The sequence below is a fragment of the Cyprinus carpio genome, chromosome B11 (genome assembly GCF_018340385.1).
Source record: "Cyprinus carpio isolate SPL01 chromosome B11, ASM1834038v1, whole genome shotgun sequence".
NCBI classification, from domain to species: Eukaryota; Metazoa; Chordata; class Actinopteri; order Cypriniformes; family Cyprinidae; genus Cyprinus; species Cyprinus carpio.
The window spans coordinates 2,265,047-2,282,206 of record NC_056607.1 but is presented as its reverse complement, the minus strand read 5'-3'; the positions used below and the strand labels follow the sequence as shown (position 1 = coordinate 2,282,206).

Below are 17,160 nucleotides of genomic sequence, written 5' to 3'. Positions count from 1 at the left end.
TTCATTAAACTCATAAAGCTCCTGCACAAACCTAGTGTGGGAAACCTTGTAATGCACTGTTTAATGAACTTCATGTTGTTGATAACAAAAAATAGAAAATATTTTCTTACTTTCTTTATGGTATAAAATAATCCTATTCAAATCAATGTGAAAACAAGTTAGGTCAAAAGTAATCTAGAAGTAGTCTGATTGTAATGTGATGGATCACTACAGTTTTTGTCATGTCATGTATGGCATCTGTAACGGATGATAATTTGTAAGTAATCTTCTCAGCTCTGTTTAGGATATGAAAATGAATAACTGCTAACAGGTTTTTAGCCCAGCTAAACATTCTCATAACTTTGTCTAATGTCCTGGCAAGGTTTTGTACAGATGTTCTTCCAGTTATGTTAATAGAACATTCATGTGAACATCTGCAGCCGTTCTTAGAAGGTATTGTCATCAGCTGGAAATGCTTTAATACTGTAATGATGCCAGTTTTGACACTGTGATCAGAAAACAAACCAAAACCTTCATCTGAAGCACAAGAGCTCGGCTGTGTCTCTGTGAAGCGTGTCTCGGGGAGCAGTGTTTGTGCTTCGGTGTAGCAGGTGTGTTCCTTCACACGGCTGGAAGTCCATTCTTCCCACAAACACAGGGCCGCTTCCCCAAACCCCGCTGCTGTCTTTGGCTGCATTCCTTCAAAGATTTTTAAAGCAGCAGAAAATGTATTTTCTGAAATGACTTGGCATTGTCCGTAAAGTGTCTTGGCAGGATGCAGTCTCTGGAGGATTAATAGTAACAAAGTAAAGGATATGCTGACACAGCACAAAAACACATTTAATCATCATCATCATCATCATCAAAACAGAGTCTCCAGAACAGAGCCGCTTCACTCTCAGGAGGATTCCAGTCTATAACACAGAAGCTTTCCCATAACACTAAAATGACAAGATGAAAAAAAAGAAAAAATATAAGTATATAAATATAGCTGCAAGCAGCAATTACGGGGCCAAGCACTCCAGCAGCAAATTGAGGAGCTAAGCATGGCATGGAGCATCACACCAAATGCAACAATCAGTAATAAAAGCAATTTTAGGATGATTGTAATTGAAATGGCTGAAAAATCACAAATACATATTAATGAATAAATATTGGCATATCACTCTTATCCAATAGATGAAGCTGTTACCAAATTAATGTGGCATAGTCAGTGTGAGGTGACAATGGCACGTATAATTATGTCAAAGCTTTGCAGAGATACAGCCTCAGATGCATTTTAGCATCTTTCCAACAAATTCGTTGATGCACTAAACGAAAACTGTTTCAAATATTGACATGAAATCCATAACTTTTTGCCAGCTTGGTCTGAAGATGATCCAAGCCAAATTTGGTGAAAATTGGACTTGGACATTGGACATTTTAGATTATAATTCAAAATGGCTGACATGGAAACATTTGGTATGGTTTGACTCATCATGCTCCACCGAATCTGAAGAGAACAGTTTTGTGATTTTTGGTCAAACCATTCAGAAGTTATAAGCAAAAATATGCACTTTTCGTATCTTCTGACCACTAGGTGGCGCTGCGTCAAAACACTGCAGGTGGTCTCAGGTCATGCTTGTTATAACACACACCAAGTTTGGTCTCAATACGACAAACCATTACGGAGTTATAGTGTCACAAGCATTTTTGTGTGCTTTTCTTCGAATTCATTTGCATGTTATTCGAGAACGGCTAAACGAATCAACTTGAATTCCATAACTTTTTGCCATCATGGTCTGAAGATGATCTGAGCCAATTTTGGTGAAAATCAGACAAACCGTCTAGGACGAGTTCAAAAAAGTAGGTTTTACAAACAATTAGAAATAGTGAAAAAACTAAACCTTGCGAATTTTGGTGTCCATTCGACTCAGCATGAGCCAAGGATTCAGAGGAAAAAGGAATTTTCCTTCTGTGGCTTACGGTTCAAAAATTATTAGCATGAAATATTATTGAAACTTTGGACAAGTGGTGGCAGCTAAAGAGTTGGATTTAGAGACTCCAAATTTGCGATGGTTAATGTTGACACTGTCCTCTATCAGTGTGCCAAATCTCACAACTTTCCCTCAAGCGGTTCTATGGGCTGCCATAGACTTTCAGTGGAAGAAGAAGAAGAAGAAGAACGCCAACGATTTTAATAGGTGCCTACACACCTTCGGTGCTTGGGCCCTAAATATAAAATATAATTAAGTAGTATGTTGTGAAATTTTCATACATTTGACATTGTGTTTTCCACATACTTCAAATAAAAAAGTAGTTTTGTTTGTTTGTTTGTTTAGCTAGCCTGGAATGGGGTTTACAAAGACCAAAAATACTTGTTCTTGGCAATAAATCAGACATATAGTTGTGTTTACAGTTCTGTTAAATGACGGTGTTTTATCATGGAAATGCTAATATTAATCTGATCTAGATGTAGTTATTTCTGTACTTGGTTAGCGTTTACCTGGTAACTCTTCATAATGAAGTTCTATTTGTCAACATTAGTTAACTACATATAGTTATGAACTAAACATTAAAGTACTTCTAAAGTAAATGAAGTTAATGTTAATTTCAACATTTACTTATGCATTAAAATCAAAAGTTGTAGCTGTTTATATTATTTACTGAACCTGAGCTGACATCATCAGCATTGAACAATTGTATTTTTAGTAACTAATGTTAACTAAAATGAATAAACACCAAAACAACTGCTTATTGTTAGTTAGTTAATGCATTAATGGTAATTAATGGGATCTTCTTGTAAAGTGTTACTGTTTAACACTTTACAAGTCATTGTGGCCGCAGCTTAAATGATTCCCACTGCTCCGGGTGTGTGTTCACGGTGTGTGTGTGCACTTTGGATGGGTTAAATGCAGAGCACCAATTCTGAGTATGGGTTACCATACTTGGCTCTATGTCACGTCACTTTACATCTAAAAAAAATATATGTAATGTAATGTTTACCTGAAAAAAAAAAAAAAAAAAAAAAAATTTAAAAAAAAAAAATTTAAAAAATTAAACTGTATGCAAAACATTTTTGCAACAACTTACCCTTTAAAAAATAAATGATTCAAACAATTAAATCCATATTTCTTGTGTATAACTGAACAAATTTGGTTTGAAGAAAGTTGCAATAGTTTATACTTCGAAACAGAGTTGCATTAAACTTGCTGGTTTTGTTCTAAAATGTTCTTGACCCAAAGAATATTGTGAAAGATGTTATGGGCACATAAAAAACGAATGACACCTCACATCTGCCAGTCTCTCTCTTCCCCTTCCACGAGCCCAGAACACAGCAGCACACTCAGCAAGCTCCTGCATTCATCACTGAGCTCTAACTAGAGGAAGAAATATTCCTGTCCCGTCCAGCTGGAAATGATATTTTGTCGAAGGAGATATGCATCTACTGCGGGGTGCAGTGAAGTTCAGATTTTGCAATCACAACAGGGTGTGTTCAGACACACGCAATAACAGCATGATGTAATGACTCAAAGCAGCTACGTGTGTTATAAAGCTGCACGCACTCTGCCTGCTCAAGACTTCAGTAGGTAGACATTAATCAAAACACACACATACACACACACACACACACACACTCACACACACACACACACACACACACACACACACACACACACACACTCACTCATATACACTCTATATACACACACACACACACAGACACAAACACACACACAGGCACAAACACACACACACACACACACACTCACTCACACAGACACACACACTCACTCACACACAGACACTCACTCACACAGACACACACACTCACACACACACACACACACACTTCATTTACAGCGATATCGTTGACTTGATTGCAAATGATTGCACAGATACTAATTAAACTGAACTGAGCTGCATGATGACATCACTGAATTCAATGATGAACTGCTTTAACTGTCCTTCTGCATTATTGACACTGTTTTCCTAATTAATGTTGTTCAGTTGCTTTGACACTATCTTTTTTGTTTAAAGCGCTATATAAATAAAGATGACTTGACTCGACTTGACACACACATACACACTCTATCTCGCTCTGTCTCTCTCTCTTACACACACACACACACACACACACACACACACACACGAAGACGGCCACAGAAAAAGGTGTGTGATGACTGAGTGCATCACGTCAATCAAAATATGTGTAAAAACTACACAGGTAATCCATCAGTTAACATAGTTTGAAAATATTTATTTACATATTCAAATACATTTGACATTTAACAGCTTACATGTCATTTAAAATTTATGAAAAATCCTCCCTTTTTTCTTTTTTACACACATCTCGTGAATTAAAGTAAAAAATTAAAGCTTTAGAATGATTTGAAAAAATAATTCTGACTGAGAAAAATAACACAACACAAAAAGCCCTTGCAGCATTATTATTATTATTATTTTTTAAATGTTTGTATATGTAAAAGACAACACATTTAAGTTCTGAATTTGAAGCAGAAAAGTAGGTGTTTGGAAAATAATCTAAGAAAGTGTTGTATGTGCTCCATGTACAAGCAAGAAAACCTGTCACCTGTGACAAATATCAGTGGTTACAATGAGCTGCACGCTTACATGTTCAGATTTATCTCTCATATATATATATATATATATATTGTGCATAGTTTGAGACAAACACCAGCTCTTTGGTCCATCTGATGATAGTGCTGTGTGTGTCTCGTTTTATTACAGCCCTACAAGAACAAATGTATGTGTCACTCCTACAGATTTTGTAAATGGGAACTTTATTGCTATCTGTAATGTTTTGATAAAGGCCAAAAATGAAACATTGTAAAACAGCATCCACAAGTCTGAGACCACGAGCTCCTGCTTGTAATTAATTCGGATTCTCTTCCAATAAAATACATTTAAATGTAAAATAGTGACAATCACCATGTTAAACTAGCATATATACAGTATATTATAAATTATATATTATTTTATATGATAATATATATAAATTATTCCTAAAAAATAATTTGAAAATGTTAAATGACTTAATATGCCCAAAAGAGTATTTGAAGCACACAAAAAAAAGTCTCTCTGAAGAAGTTCAACATGGTGAATTTTATATCTAAATGTATTTATAGTTATATAGTTACCTAGAAAAATCTTGCCTTATTTCTGTCTCATCTTGCAGTGTGGTCTCAGACTTATGCACACCTCTGTTTTTATGTCATTTTTAAAAATGAAAAGAGGAGTGTCACTTTTATGTCCATCTGTAAGGCCTCTGAATGCACAAACACAGGTGTGGTTTTAAATCAGCTGGTAAATGTTTTCACAGTGGTCCTGCCCTCTTTGACCAGCGCCGCTGTGCTGGGCACCGACACTCTGTGTCTGGAAAGCCAGAAACCAGTCTCATAGTTTCTCTGCTGACGAAGGTTTTTCAGTGCAAAAACACCAGGACTATATCAGAGCAGTACAGCGCGCTCAGAATCACTCGAGTGCATCGGTCAAACACAGACTAGTACAAGTCCCTCATGATCTCCTGCAGCAGCGGGTGCAAGCACCAGTCCACCTCGGTCTCCTTGAGCAGCTGGATCAGCTGGACGTGATCGGTCACCAGCTGCCGCAGGTCCGTCATCTTCTGCAGCACTTTGGCGAACAGCTGCAGGGAGTCGGGATGGTTCATCTTCAGCTGGAGCTCCAGAGCATGAAGAACGGTCTCCTGCAGGTCCTCGATGGGCTTGACGTTCAGCAGACCCGGCCGATCTAGCAGACCACAACACAGACACAGAGGGTCATTCCAGTAAGAGTTATTATACAGCTTTTACTGTAGATTTGTTCACCATGATTTTATTTTTAATAATTACCATCAACTAAATTTAGTACAAAAACTAGTGTGATTTATATTTGCATTTATTTATTTGATTGTTTTTTACAATTTTACAAATGTTGTTTATAATTTAAAGATTATAATTATTAATAAAAATAATGTCACAATGAAAAAAAAAAAAACGTAATTCGTTTTTTTCAGCTGCTTACACACATTTTCAAAACGTTACACACAAATCCAAGAATTGCACACATCTTCTGCAGAATGAAGCGCTGCATTCAAAATATCACAAACATCTCAAAATCAAACATTTGCAAACACCTTTGCCGTAATATTAATTCCTGTTAGATGTGTGTGTTACACAGAGAATGTGTTGTGTTTTACAAAAAGTGTTTTATGAAACTGAAAACTGAGAATGAGTGTATGGTTTTGTAGATCTGGTGTGTGCTTCTGCTGTTTGAGTACAGCTTTCAGAAACTGTGTGACAAGGACAGATTTTGTGTGTGAGCAGCTGAAAAAAAAACTGTAAAAAAAGAAAGAAAGGAGTAAATCAGTTGGGCTTAATTTTCTTTTCTTGCACGTTTTTGAGATTCACCTGCTGTCTGATGTTCTTTCAGAGTCTTTTTTAGTTCTTCAAGAGTATTTTATCATGTGTTAGCATCAACAAAGTTTAATGCATCTGAACGATAACTGCACTGGTTCCTGCAGAGCCTTGTCTAGCTGTGAATTAAACCACTTTAGTGATAACCAGCCAAATATAAGCCTTCTAGAAACCGAGGTGTGACGCAAGCTGGTGACAGCTCAGATCACAAGAGTCTGCTGGAAGCTCAGCGGAGATGATATCGTGAGTCACCAGCTTGTGGTCGGACCTGAGGTTACTCTTATCATGGGCTGACTGAATAGGTTTGCTTCTGGAAGCGAGACCCACCTCCGCTCAAGATGATGACGGCCAGGAACAGAGCCATGTCGCTGTCGTCCAGCTCCAGCGTGTTGAACCTGACGGAGAACTCAAACTTGGGCTCCATCATCTCGCAGAAGGGCTTGCGCAGGCTCTTGAGGAACTCGCGGGTCATGAAGATCTGGCCGTAGGAGATGAGCGTGCCGTCTTTGTTCATGAGCGGCGCCATCATGATGATGAGGACCTCGATGACGCCGTACTTGAGCAGCGTCACCTGGTCGTTGAGGTCCAGGCTGACGAAGCCCGGGATGCTCTTGGCGAACTCGGTGACCTCGCTGACGGCTTCGGCCGAGCGTGACTGGCAGCTGTGGAAGAAGCGCAGCTCCACCTCGTGCATGACGCGCAGCTCCTGCGCCGGCATCTGCCTGCTGTTGATCATCTGCTCGCCTTCCAGCAGAGACTTCATGTCGTGAATAACGAACGGCTGTGAACCACAACAACGTGTAGATTACAAGCTGCCCTGTGTGAACTGTAACAAGTTGTGTAACTATTTCAATTACTTTATTAAAGGAACTGATTACGTTTGATATGATGAATGTTGATTGTTTTGAACTGTTAATCATGTTGAAACATGTAAAGCAGTAGCACTCAACACTGATTACTGTCAGGCTTTCAAAACCCTTCATCACTTGAATTAAGATTATAATCATTTAATTTTAGAGCACAGCCACCACAAAATCAGACTTACTTTGGGATCGTTCTGAGGTTAAATACAGATTTGAAACCATAACAAGAAATAGTTTAATAGATATGTGACCCTGGAACACAAAACCAGTCATAATATTCGCCATCTGAGAGCTGAATAAATAATCTCTCCATTGATGTGTGGTTTGTTAGGAGGACAATATTTGTCTGAGATACAACTATTTGAAAATCTGGAATCTGAGGGAGCAAAAAAATCTAAATATTGAGAAAATCATCTTTAAAGTTGTTCAAATGAAGTTCTTAGCAATGCATATTACTAATCAAAAATTAAGTTTTGATATATTTCATAAAAGAGAAATGTATAATTGTGACTCATACAATGTATTGTTGTCTGTTGCTACAAATATACCTGTGCTACTGATGACTGCTTCTGTGCTGCAGGGACACAGATATCATTCTGTTTTTGAAATCAAACCTTTGCTTAGCTATGATAGGAAACACTGGCATCTAAAAATGGCTTGGAAAAAGCAGTTAATCTAAAAAAAATATAGCATATACATAAACCCAAATAGGAAATAAAGCAGTTATGGAAAAAGCATGTGTTCTAAACTCCTGAAAAATTGGTGTCTCATATTTAGAGCAATTTGGGAAAGCAATCAATTAAATCTATAGGTGTGTGAAAAAACCCAAATGTATCCCACTTTTGTAATATCTGACATTTTCATAAGTAGCTGTAATTTAATTGTTATTATTATTACATTTATTTTGTAATTAAATTACATAATTAAAACTAGTTACTCCCCACCGCTGAGTGTGTGTTACGAGATGTTCTATAGAAGTACGGGTGCGTTCACACTTCTGGTTCGCTTCTCTTCGTTCGTTTGATCCGGATCAAAAAAAGAAAACGATATATTTGGTCCTCATCCACGTAGCATTCACACTGGCATTTCTGACAGTAATATACATATGTATATATTTATATTAATATAATTGATGATTAATATAATGTATAAACCTAACATATTTTTCTTAAATATATACATGCATGTGTGTGTATTTATATATTCACAGTAAATATCCACAGTTTACACACATATATTATGTAAACAAAAACCTTTATTTCGGACTCGATTAATCATGATCAATGGTTTGACAGCACTAATATGAATGCATATCTTGGCATTGGTTGAATCTGGACTTCTCGAGGTTTCTCTCAAGTGTTGTTGCAGAGATTTAGGCCTGAATGCATCCTTTGTTTCCCAGGCTATGAAGGATTCAACAGACTATCCCAAGATTCATTACTTGCCAGTAACGTGAGGATTTTCTTGACAGAAAATGTCAGATTACACTTTAAAATGTTAGTATTAGGTTTCAACTTCATTGAATATCTAATGCTACAAAAAAACTTTAATATCCAGTGATTTAGATACAGTTACGAATTACGTAATCAGATTACTTTTTTCAAGTAACTAGTAAAGTAACACACAGTACTTTTTACTTTTTTAAATAAGTAACTCCAGTTACTTTGTTTCCATGTCTTGACTGACAGCTTTGATGTTGCCATGGTGACAGACATCAGATGAAAATGCAGAGGTGTGAACATAATCTTACTGTAGTTCATGAATTTTCTCATCTCACTCTCATTTTGTATTTCTCAAAATGAATAAAATGAAATCCAAACTCAGAATATGACCCAAACCTGCAATAATTAAAACTGTTAAATAACAAATAACCTTTACGTATTTAATCGCATTTTATTAAACAGTGTCTTTGCTCCTGACCTTCAGCGATCCAGCATAAACATACTAATAAGCAAATATGACTTTAGATAAACATAACGTGTTAAATTTTAGTTGTTGCTGAATAGTGTTGAACTTTCTTCTCCTGCGTCATATTCTTCATGTGATTAGTTTGAGCGGCGCCCTCTACTGTACAGACGTGAATTTACACTTCCTTCATTTGCCAAAAATTGAACTTTTTTATATATTAAAAACAAACAAGTAAGCCCAGACCAGATGAGAAAAACTAACATAACGCATTACTTTCCATAAAAAGTAACACACTTATACGCAATATTGTAATTAGACAACAGACAGGTTGTGAAGATCAGTCCTAAGTTTGCTAGACTGATATGAGCTGATGCAGTGATGTTGGTTACTGTGTTCTGTATGCTTCTGGCAGAAAACAGATGCATTCACGAACATGACCTCAAACAAAACACTTCCTGATTTCACGTCGTTCCAGCTCAAAATCAAGTTAGACAGTAATATGAATATCAGTAATATAAGCCTTCTGCAATGGGCCTGCCAGCGTCAATGAAAGAACGAGCTCTGGATTCCTGTCTAACTATGATTCCTCACAGCGTTTACTCTCGCATTAGAACAGAAAACACGTTCTCGGAAGTCTCGAGCTGATCTTTCGTTTTCTGTCAGCTTCCTCTGAGTTGTCTGCATGACTGCACAAGCCCTGAATGTGGAACTAATCAAGCATGAATTAAGACGCTTCTGATATATGCTGCTTTTATATTTGTGTAGGCCTTTCCTTCTGCAGTCTGTGCCTTTCTAAATATTTCTCCTGCAAAGAGAGCAGATGGTTGGTATCACTGGCTGTGTTAGTCAAAACAAGCATCTAACAGCCTTGCTCATATCTCTGGTTAAAGACACACGATGTTTGATTTGAACTTATTTCTACTGTCAACAAAACAGGAATTCAACAGAAAGGCCCAGGGGCTTCGGTTTTGGCTTTCATTATTGCTATGCTTATATACTGTAAATAAAATAAGAAAATAGGAGCATGAAAATAATAAATGTGAATTTGCTCTTATTAAATGTACATAAAATGTCGTCTTTGAAATAAATGTTTTGTCATCTAAAGCGGTGATATTCATACATGTTTCAGTGTAGATAGTGTGATATAATTTAATAATTAAAACAAAAACATAAAAATAAAATAAATATTTTTGTTTCAGTAAAAACTATTAAATAAAAATTTAGATAATTTCTTACATTTTATGACTTCTTTATATATATATATATATATATATATATAGTCAGCAAAGTAACATTATTTTAAGTTGAAACAATTATTTTATTACAGTGTTTATATATATATATATACTGTAAAAAATAATTGTTTCAACTTAAAATAATTTGTTACCTTGCTGACTAAAAATTTTAAGTTTAGTCAACTTGAAATTTTACGTTACTTAATATAAAGTTAAGTGACAACTTGAATATTTTAGTTGAATAAACTTAAAATTTTAAGTAGCAATAGACAACAATACACTGTATGGGCCAAAATGATCAACTTTTCTTTTATGACAAAAATCATGAGGATATTAAGTAAAGATCATGTTCCATGAAGATATTTAGTAAATCTCCTACCGTAAATATATCAAAACTTAATTTTTGATTAGTAATATGCATTGTTTATAACTTCATTTGAACAACTTTAAAGATGATTTTCTCAATATTTAGATTTTTTTGCTCCCTCAGATTCCAGATTTTCAAATAGTTGTATCTCAGACAAATATTGTCCTATAAATTATAAAAATATTTACAGATAAATTTTTTTTTTTAAATTTTATCATTTTTATTCATTTATTTATTTTATGTAATTATTTATTAAAAAAATGTAATAACCAGTAAATAATTATTTAATTCAAGGAATGCTGTTGAACTAATCTAGGAGTGAAAGGATGCTGCTGGTCATGTTTGTGTGATTTGTTATGGATGGTACTGAAGTACGTGATGAAAGCATGGCGTGAGATGATTAGTGTTCAGCTGCTTGACAGGTTAACGTTCACAGCTACAGCACTATCTGTGAGGGTTATTAAAGGTGTCTCAGCCGAGCGTGGCCATACTGCAGAAGTGTGCACTCACTGCGCTGTCGCTGGTCTTTCCTGACAGTATGGCCCTGGCCTTGGCTTTGGTCAGGGGGAAGTACTTCAGATAGGACTCGTAGAGATGTCTGGCCAGAGCTCTGAGGTCCGCAGATTCGGGATGCTTGTGATCCACGTCAGTGGAGAACTCCGCCAAGAGCTTCTCCTTCTCGGCTTGCGGCATTCGACCAAAACGAATGGCTGGGAAAAAAGCAAACAAACAGACAGTTGAAAACCCCCGAATCCCAGATGCATCGTGCTGGCAGTCTCAGGTCTGCAGGGATCTTGTGTGGGAGTTTGTTTGCAGTGTTCAGTATGTTAGCACAGTCATTACGACCGCTTCAAACAGCCCCAGTAAAACAAGCAATATTTCATCAAAACTTCTCAAATATATTTCTTTTGACCCATTTAGTACACTCTGAATCGCACTGATATCATTTCAGACATTTCAGTATTATATAGTATTTAATTCAGTGTCCATATGATTTTATAGACAAAACCACAATGCTTTAAAGTTTGTCATGTTAATGAGAAAGCTAAAGAACTGAAGATACAACAGTAAAGCCTGTGTGTGTGACAGTGATAGTGATGCTCCTGTATGAGACGGGCCTCTTCAGTAATCATATCTTTACGTTTCTCTATCAGAGACGCTCCCTCGTTTCACGTGTGATAATTACCAGAATTCTTCTATTCACAGCCTACACTGAAAAAATGACACTTTGTACTAACTAACTAACTAACTAACTAACTAACTAACTAAATACTCTGATTTATTACAGACACATTTTTTTCTCAAGTTGTATTTATGATTTGGTTCACACTGTACGTCATCATTTATTATTGATCAAAAGTATTTGTTTTTCCAAAGACAAAAACATTTATACAAAGTATTTACTTAATATATTCTCTTTAGAAATAAGCCAATGTTACTTGACAGAGGTCATTAATTGAAATACAATAAAAAATTATAATTATATAATTTATATATTCAATTATAATTATAATAGAACATAATATATTTTATTGTAATTTTCACCCAAGATAAAACTAAAAACATGTTTTAGTCAATGTTTAATTCAGTTTACTTACTACAAATAAAGACAACTTTGAAAGCACTGTAATATTTATTAGGATGTCTTTTTTCTTTTTTTAAATATGCATCATATTTTTTGTTATGTACCAACAAGTGACTAATTACAATTTTATTTTATTTTATTTCCTGTGGGGGGTGTTATTTGCTTTTAGACAAACTGAACAAAACAGGTTTAAACTTTTGATCTGATAAAAATGCACTTCAAATACGGTTGTTTAACATTTTTCAGTGTATAATATAAACCCACAATAGCAGTGTTCTTTAAAAAGCATCTTTTTGTGTTTCAGGGAAATAAAAAGCATCTGGAATAATGCAACAGTGTGGCAGAATTGTATTTACAAGTCAACATTTCCTTTGAGATCTGAAATGTAAAACATGTTTAATCATTATTAGTTACTCATTATGATATGCTTTAGGATCACATGACTGGCCTGACGTTTAATACTTAATCTAATAGCAAATGAATCTGTGCATTGAAATCTCAACTTTGAAACCTGTGACTATTTCCACTGAATCTAGGACAGCCGACGTGATCAAAGGCAACAGAAACAAGGACATAAACAGCCGTAAAACCAGCTAACCATTCTGCGCACGAAGCTGAAAATAAGCTGAATGTGAGCTCTTTAGCAACTGCTTCATTTTTAAGTGTCTTCCGATAAACCTTGGCATGGTTTCAGGCCAGTTAGACAGGAAACGTGAAGAAGTGCCCTCAATCTAATGTAAGAAATCTAATTCTGTATACATTTCTTCACGCATGAAAACATTTCTGAACCCTTTGATCAGAATTGATTGCAATATTTGACTTGGAGAGCGTTCGTGACCCATGCAGCCAGAACGGCAGAGGTTATCTAATATTCGTAATGTAGGAAGTAAACGGTTTCTTTCACGTATATGCTCTGACTTGCTGATTGATATGATGTGTGCATTACTATCACACCTTCTGTAAACTAGCTTTCTCCTGCTGTACGCTTGGCCAGAGGCCAGAGCCAGTGACACAGCATGTTTGTGGAAGCCTGTCCACGCTTCATGAATCATTGATAAAAGAGACAGGCAGCCAAATCCAGCCAGATTCCACCCACCACTACAGAGAGAGGGAGGAGGGGAGGAGGGGAGACAGAGCGAGCCAATGGGAACGCAGCGAGCTGGTACTGCTAAACCTGACTGACCTCTCTGTGCACACCTGCAATTAACCCCAACACACTCAGAGACGCTTACACACAGAGCCTGTCTGCACGAGCCTTCGGGGAAAGAGTCCGGAATAAGAGGGCTAAACATAATGGAAAAGAGGAAATGAAAGAATTAAAGGGGAGGGGAAATAAAGAAGAAAAGGAGAAGCAAAACATAAATAGAAATAATCATCTTGATTTGATTTCATGTATTATTAAAGAGGTAGGTTAATAAGAGCCTTTAGGACAAGAATGTGTGATAAATGCTTAAAAACAAATGGAAAAGAAGAAATGAAAGAATGAATTAGAATTAAATAAAAGAAAAACAAACAAGCAAACTAAAACCATAGAAGTAAACATAACTATCAACTATAAAGCTGAGGGGAAAAAACAGAACAAACAAACAAATAAATAAAAGAGAAAAACAGACAGGCAAACTAAAACATTACATACAAAACACTACAAACTGTACATTTAAACAAATATTTACATATATAAAAACATACGGGTTTTCTATACTTTTTAAATTTAATTTCATAAGAATCTTTAAGAAAAGAATCTGTAATAGAAATGCTTAAAACTAATGGTGTGATTAAGGAGAAAAGGAAAGCATTTAAAAATAATCAAAACAAAACAAATAATAATAAAAATAAATAAAAGAGAAAAACAGGCTGCCAAACTAAAACTCTATATTTAAACATAAATATATAAACAATTATAGGGATTGTCTTCATATTTATTTTCTTTTATGACAGCCTTTAGGAAAAAATCAGTGCTTTAAACTAAACGGAAAAGAAAAAAAATAAAGAATTAAAAAAAAAAAACAGAATACACAGACAGATAGATAGAGATAAAGATAGAACGATAGATAGATAGAACGATAGATAGATAGAACGATAGATAGATAGAACGATAGATAGATAGATGGATAGATAGATCGATGGATGGATGGATGGATGGATAGATAGAGAGTTTATCAGCTGATGGTAATGACATGTGGTGTTCCACGCTGAGGTGTTAAACCAAGACTCGTGCGGTTGCAAGTAAGGTGCCACTTTGCTTATAAGCCCCGAGGCAAAGAAAACACACACACACACACACACACACACACACACACACACACACACACACACACACACACACACACACACACACACACACACACACACACACACACACACACACACACACACACACACACACACACACACACACACACACAGACACAGACTCACACTCACAGACTCACACACACACTCACACACACACACACACACACACACACACACACACACACACACACACACACACACACACACACCCACACACACTCACACACTCACACACACACACACACACACACACACACACACACACACACACACACACACACACACACACACACACACACACACACACACACACACACACACACACACACACACACACACACACACACTCGATCTCTGCACGTTCTGAAAGAAATGCCACATATGTTGCAGCAGGAGACCACACGAAGGAAACAACAAGGCATCCGAAGCCAGGCGCAGATGTCTCAGAGCGTAGCATTGAAAGAGTCTGCCTCGGGTGGTTCAAACAGAAACCAGTTCTCTGAAACGGCAGGGCCTTTCTCGCGAGTGCGGGTTCATGCTCAGCTCACCGTTGTGTGACATGCCCACCATCAGGCACTTCTGAAAGCGGCAGTACTGGCACTTGTTGCGACTCTTCTTGTGGATGCGGCAGTGCAGGTCGCAGTGGTCGTACACCAGCTTCAGACGAATGGTTCTGCGGAAGAATCCCTGCCAAAAAGAAAAGGAATGTCGTTAGGAAGGAAGGGGAAAATGCTTTCCTTGCCTTGTTAGAATTCTTTAAAAAACATATCTGATCTATTCAGCTCATTGTCAAGAAGCACAATAGAGCTGAACAGCTGCGGCTAATGATTACAACTCTGTCATTTTTGGAAAAGCCTGTTTCAGTAGTCCGAGGAAAAGAGCATTCTGCCATCGTTTATTCACCTTCCAAACGAAAACCTTCTTTACTCCTCAAACGGAACCATTTACAGAAATATACCAGCCGCTCTTTTACATCCAAATGGAGACTGAAGCTCTGGATCTAGGGCTACTGGATTATGACACATATTTATTTTGGTCAATATTGTAATCACGATTATTTAACACGATTATGAGTGGGCCATATGACCAAAAGTGTAAATGAATGATTTATTTAAAGATAGCGATCAATGTATATATATGAATAATCTAATGTAAAATAAGACAACATATTCTTCACTGTAAGAATTAAACTCACTTAGTAAAGCTACAGAAGTCCTTCACTCAAGAGCAGAGTGTGATTTTGAATTTGTCTTGTGTTGTTTGATTGATATTACACACACACTCACAGCAGGAATATTAGACTGCTGTCACTTTAAGAGCCGCACGGATCTAATTTACTGTTACTCATGTATTTTCATTCTAAACTCTTTAAGCTCATTTATTACACAACCGACGAGGGTTTACGTGAATAATCACTAAGCGCCACATTTGGACATTTTTGTGTGTATTTGACTGTTTAGGCGCAAACCTCGAGTTAAAAGATGACTTTTATGTCCGTGTTCTGTTCTAGCTCTGAGCGCATATAAAACAGCAAGTTCTATTTCAGCCTTTAAAACATGAATAAATTGGATAAACTTTAATAAATAAATAACATCCCAATTTCCCAATTCACGTTACATGATTTTACTGATGAAATTTGGCTTTTATGGAGGACCAGATGTGCACCGCTGGAAAGGGGGGTTTAATCTCGATTATTGTATTTCATAATCGTTGGAGGCAGAAATCTAAATTGTTTTTCAATTAATTGCACAGCCCTATCTTGATCTTTAAACACTTTTAAATTAACAGGGAAAATTAGTGTGAGATTAAAATGTGTTAAGACATGTTTTCTGGGGTGTTAAATACTGGTGCAAATACTACTAATCTGACCAATGCAAACCTTAGTCAATCACCTCACATTATTTATTTAAACAATAAATCATGCAAACTACAAATGCAATAAGGTCAGACGAAGGTTGTGACTTGTGTGACCATATGACTTGAACACGGAGGAAGATGTGCAGCACAGATTTATGGCTGTTCCTCAAAGAAAGTTTCTGTATGACTTCAGAAGACTTTTATTAGTGCTGCGTGCCAAAGGCAACATACTTATCCTTCTTCTTCCGTACAAACTAACTCGTCCCGCACCGTTTGTCACAGACCCATGAAAGAGGACTCAAATCATGCACATTATTCAGAGGAGATGTGTGCTATGACTTTTATAAGCGATCAGGTGTACGATGATCGTACAGTGTGGTGTTTAGCATCGAGTGTATTCTTGTGATGAATGAGTTGGCAGCCCAATCTATTTATATCTTTATTAATATTTTAATATATATTATTGTATCTTATATTAACCATTTGCACACACGAGCATTATCCAACTCAGACGCAGGTTTACAAGCCACTTTTTCCAGTGTTTTTCAGTCAATTTCTTGTCTTTCCCCCTTTACACTCTTAAAAGTAAAGGTGCTTCACGAAGCCATAGAAGAACCTTTTTTGTCTAAATGGTTCCATAAAGATCCTTTAACAT

The 17,160-nt window shown here is 36.4% G+C and overlaps 1 protein-coding gene across 1 annotated transcript in view; it reads right to left on the bottom strand.

The window, feature by feature from the left end:
- Positions 1-4,198: 4,198 nt before the first annotated feature.
- The window catches only part of LOC109103539 (peroxisome proliferator-activated receptor gamma-like), a 30,784-nt gene continuing 17,822 nt past the window's right edge, over positions 4,199-17,160 (bottom strand). Inside the window, exons 4-7 of the mRNA XM_042733540.1 lie at positions 15,197-15,335; positions 11,279-11,478; positions 6,723-7,176; positions 4,199-5,730 (exon numbers count right to left, since the gene is read on the bottom strand). Of these exons, the coding sequence (XP_042589474.1) occupies positions 5,483-5,730; positions 6,723-7,176; positions 11,279-11,478; positions 15,197-15,335 (1,041 nt within the window). The 3' untranslated portion in view covers positions 4,199-5,482. The remainder of the gene's footprint in view (positions 5,731-6,722; positions 7,177-11,278; positions 11,479-15,196; positions 15,336-17,160) is intronic.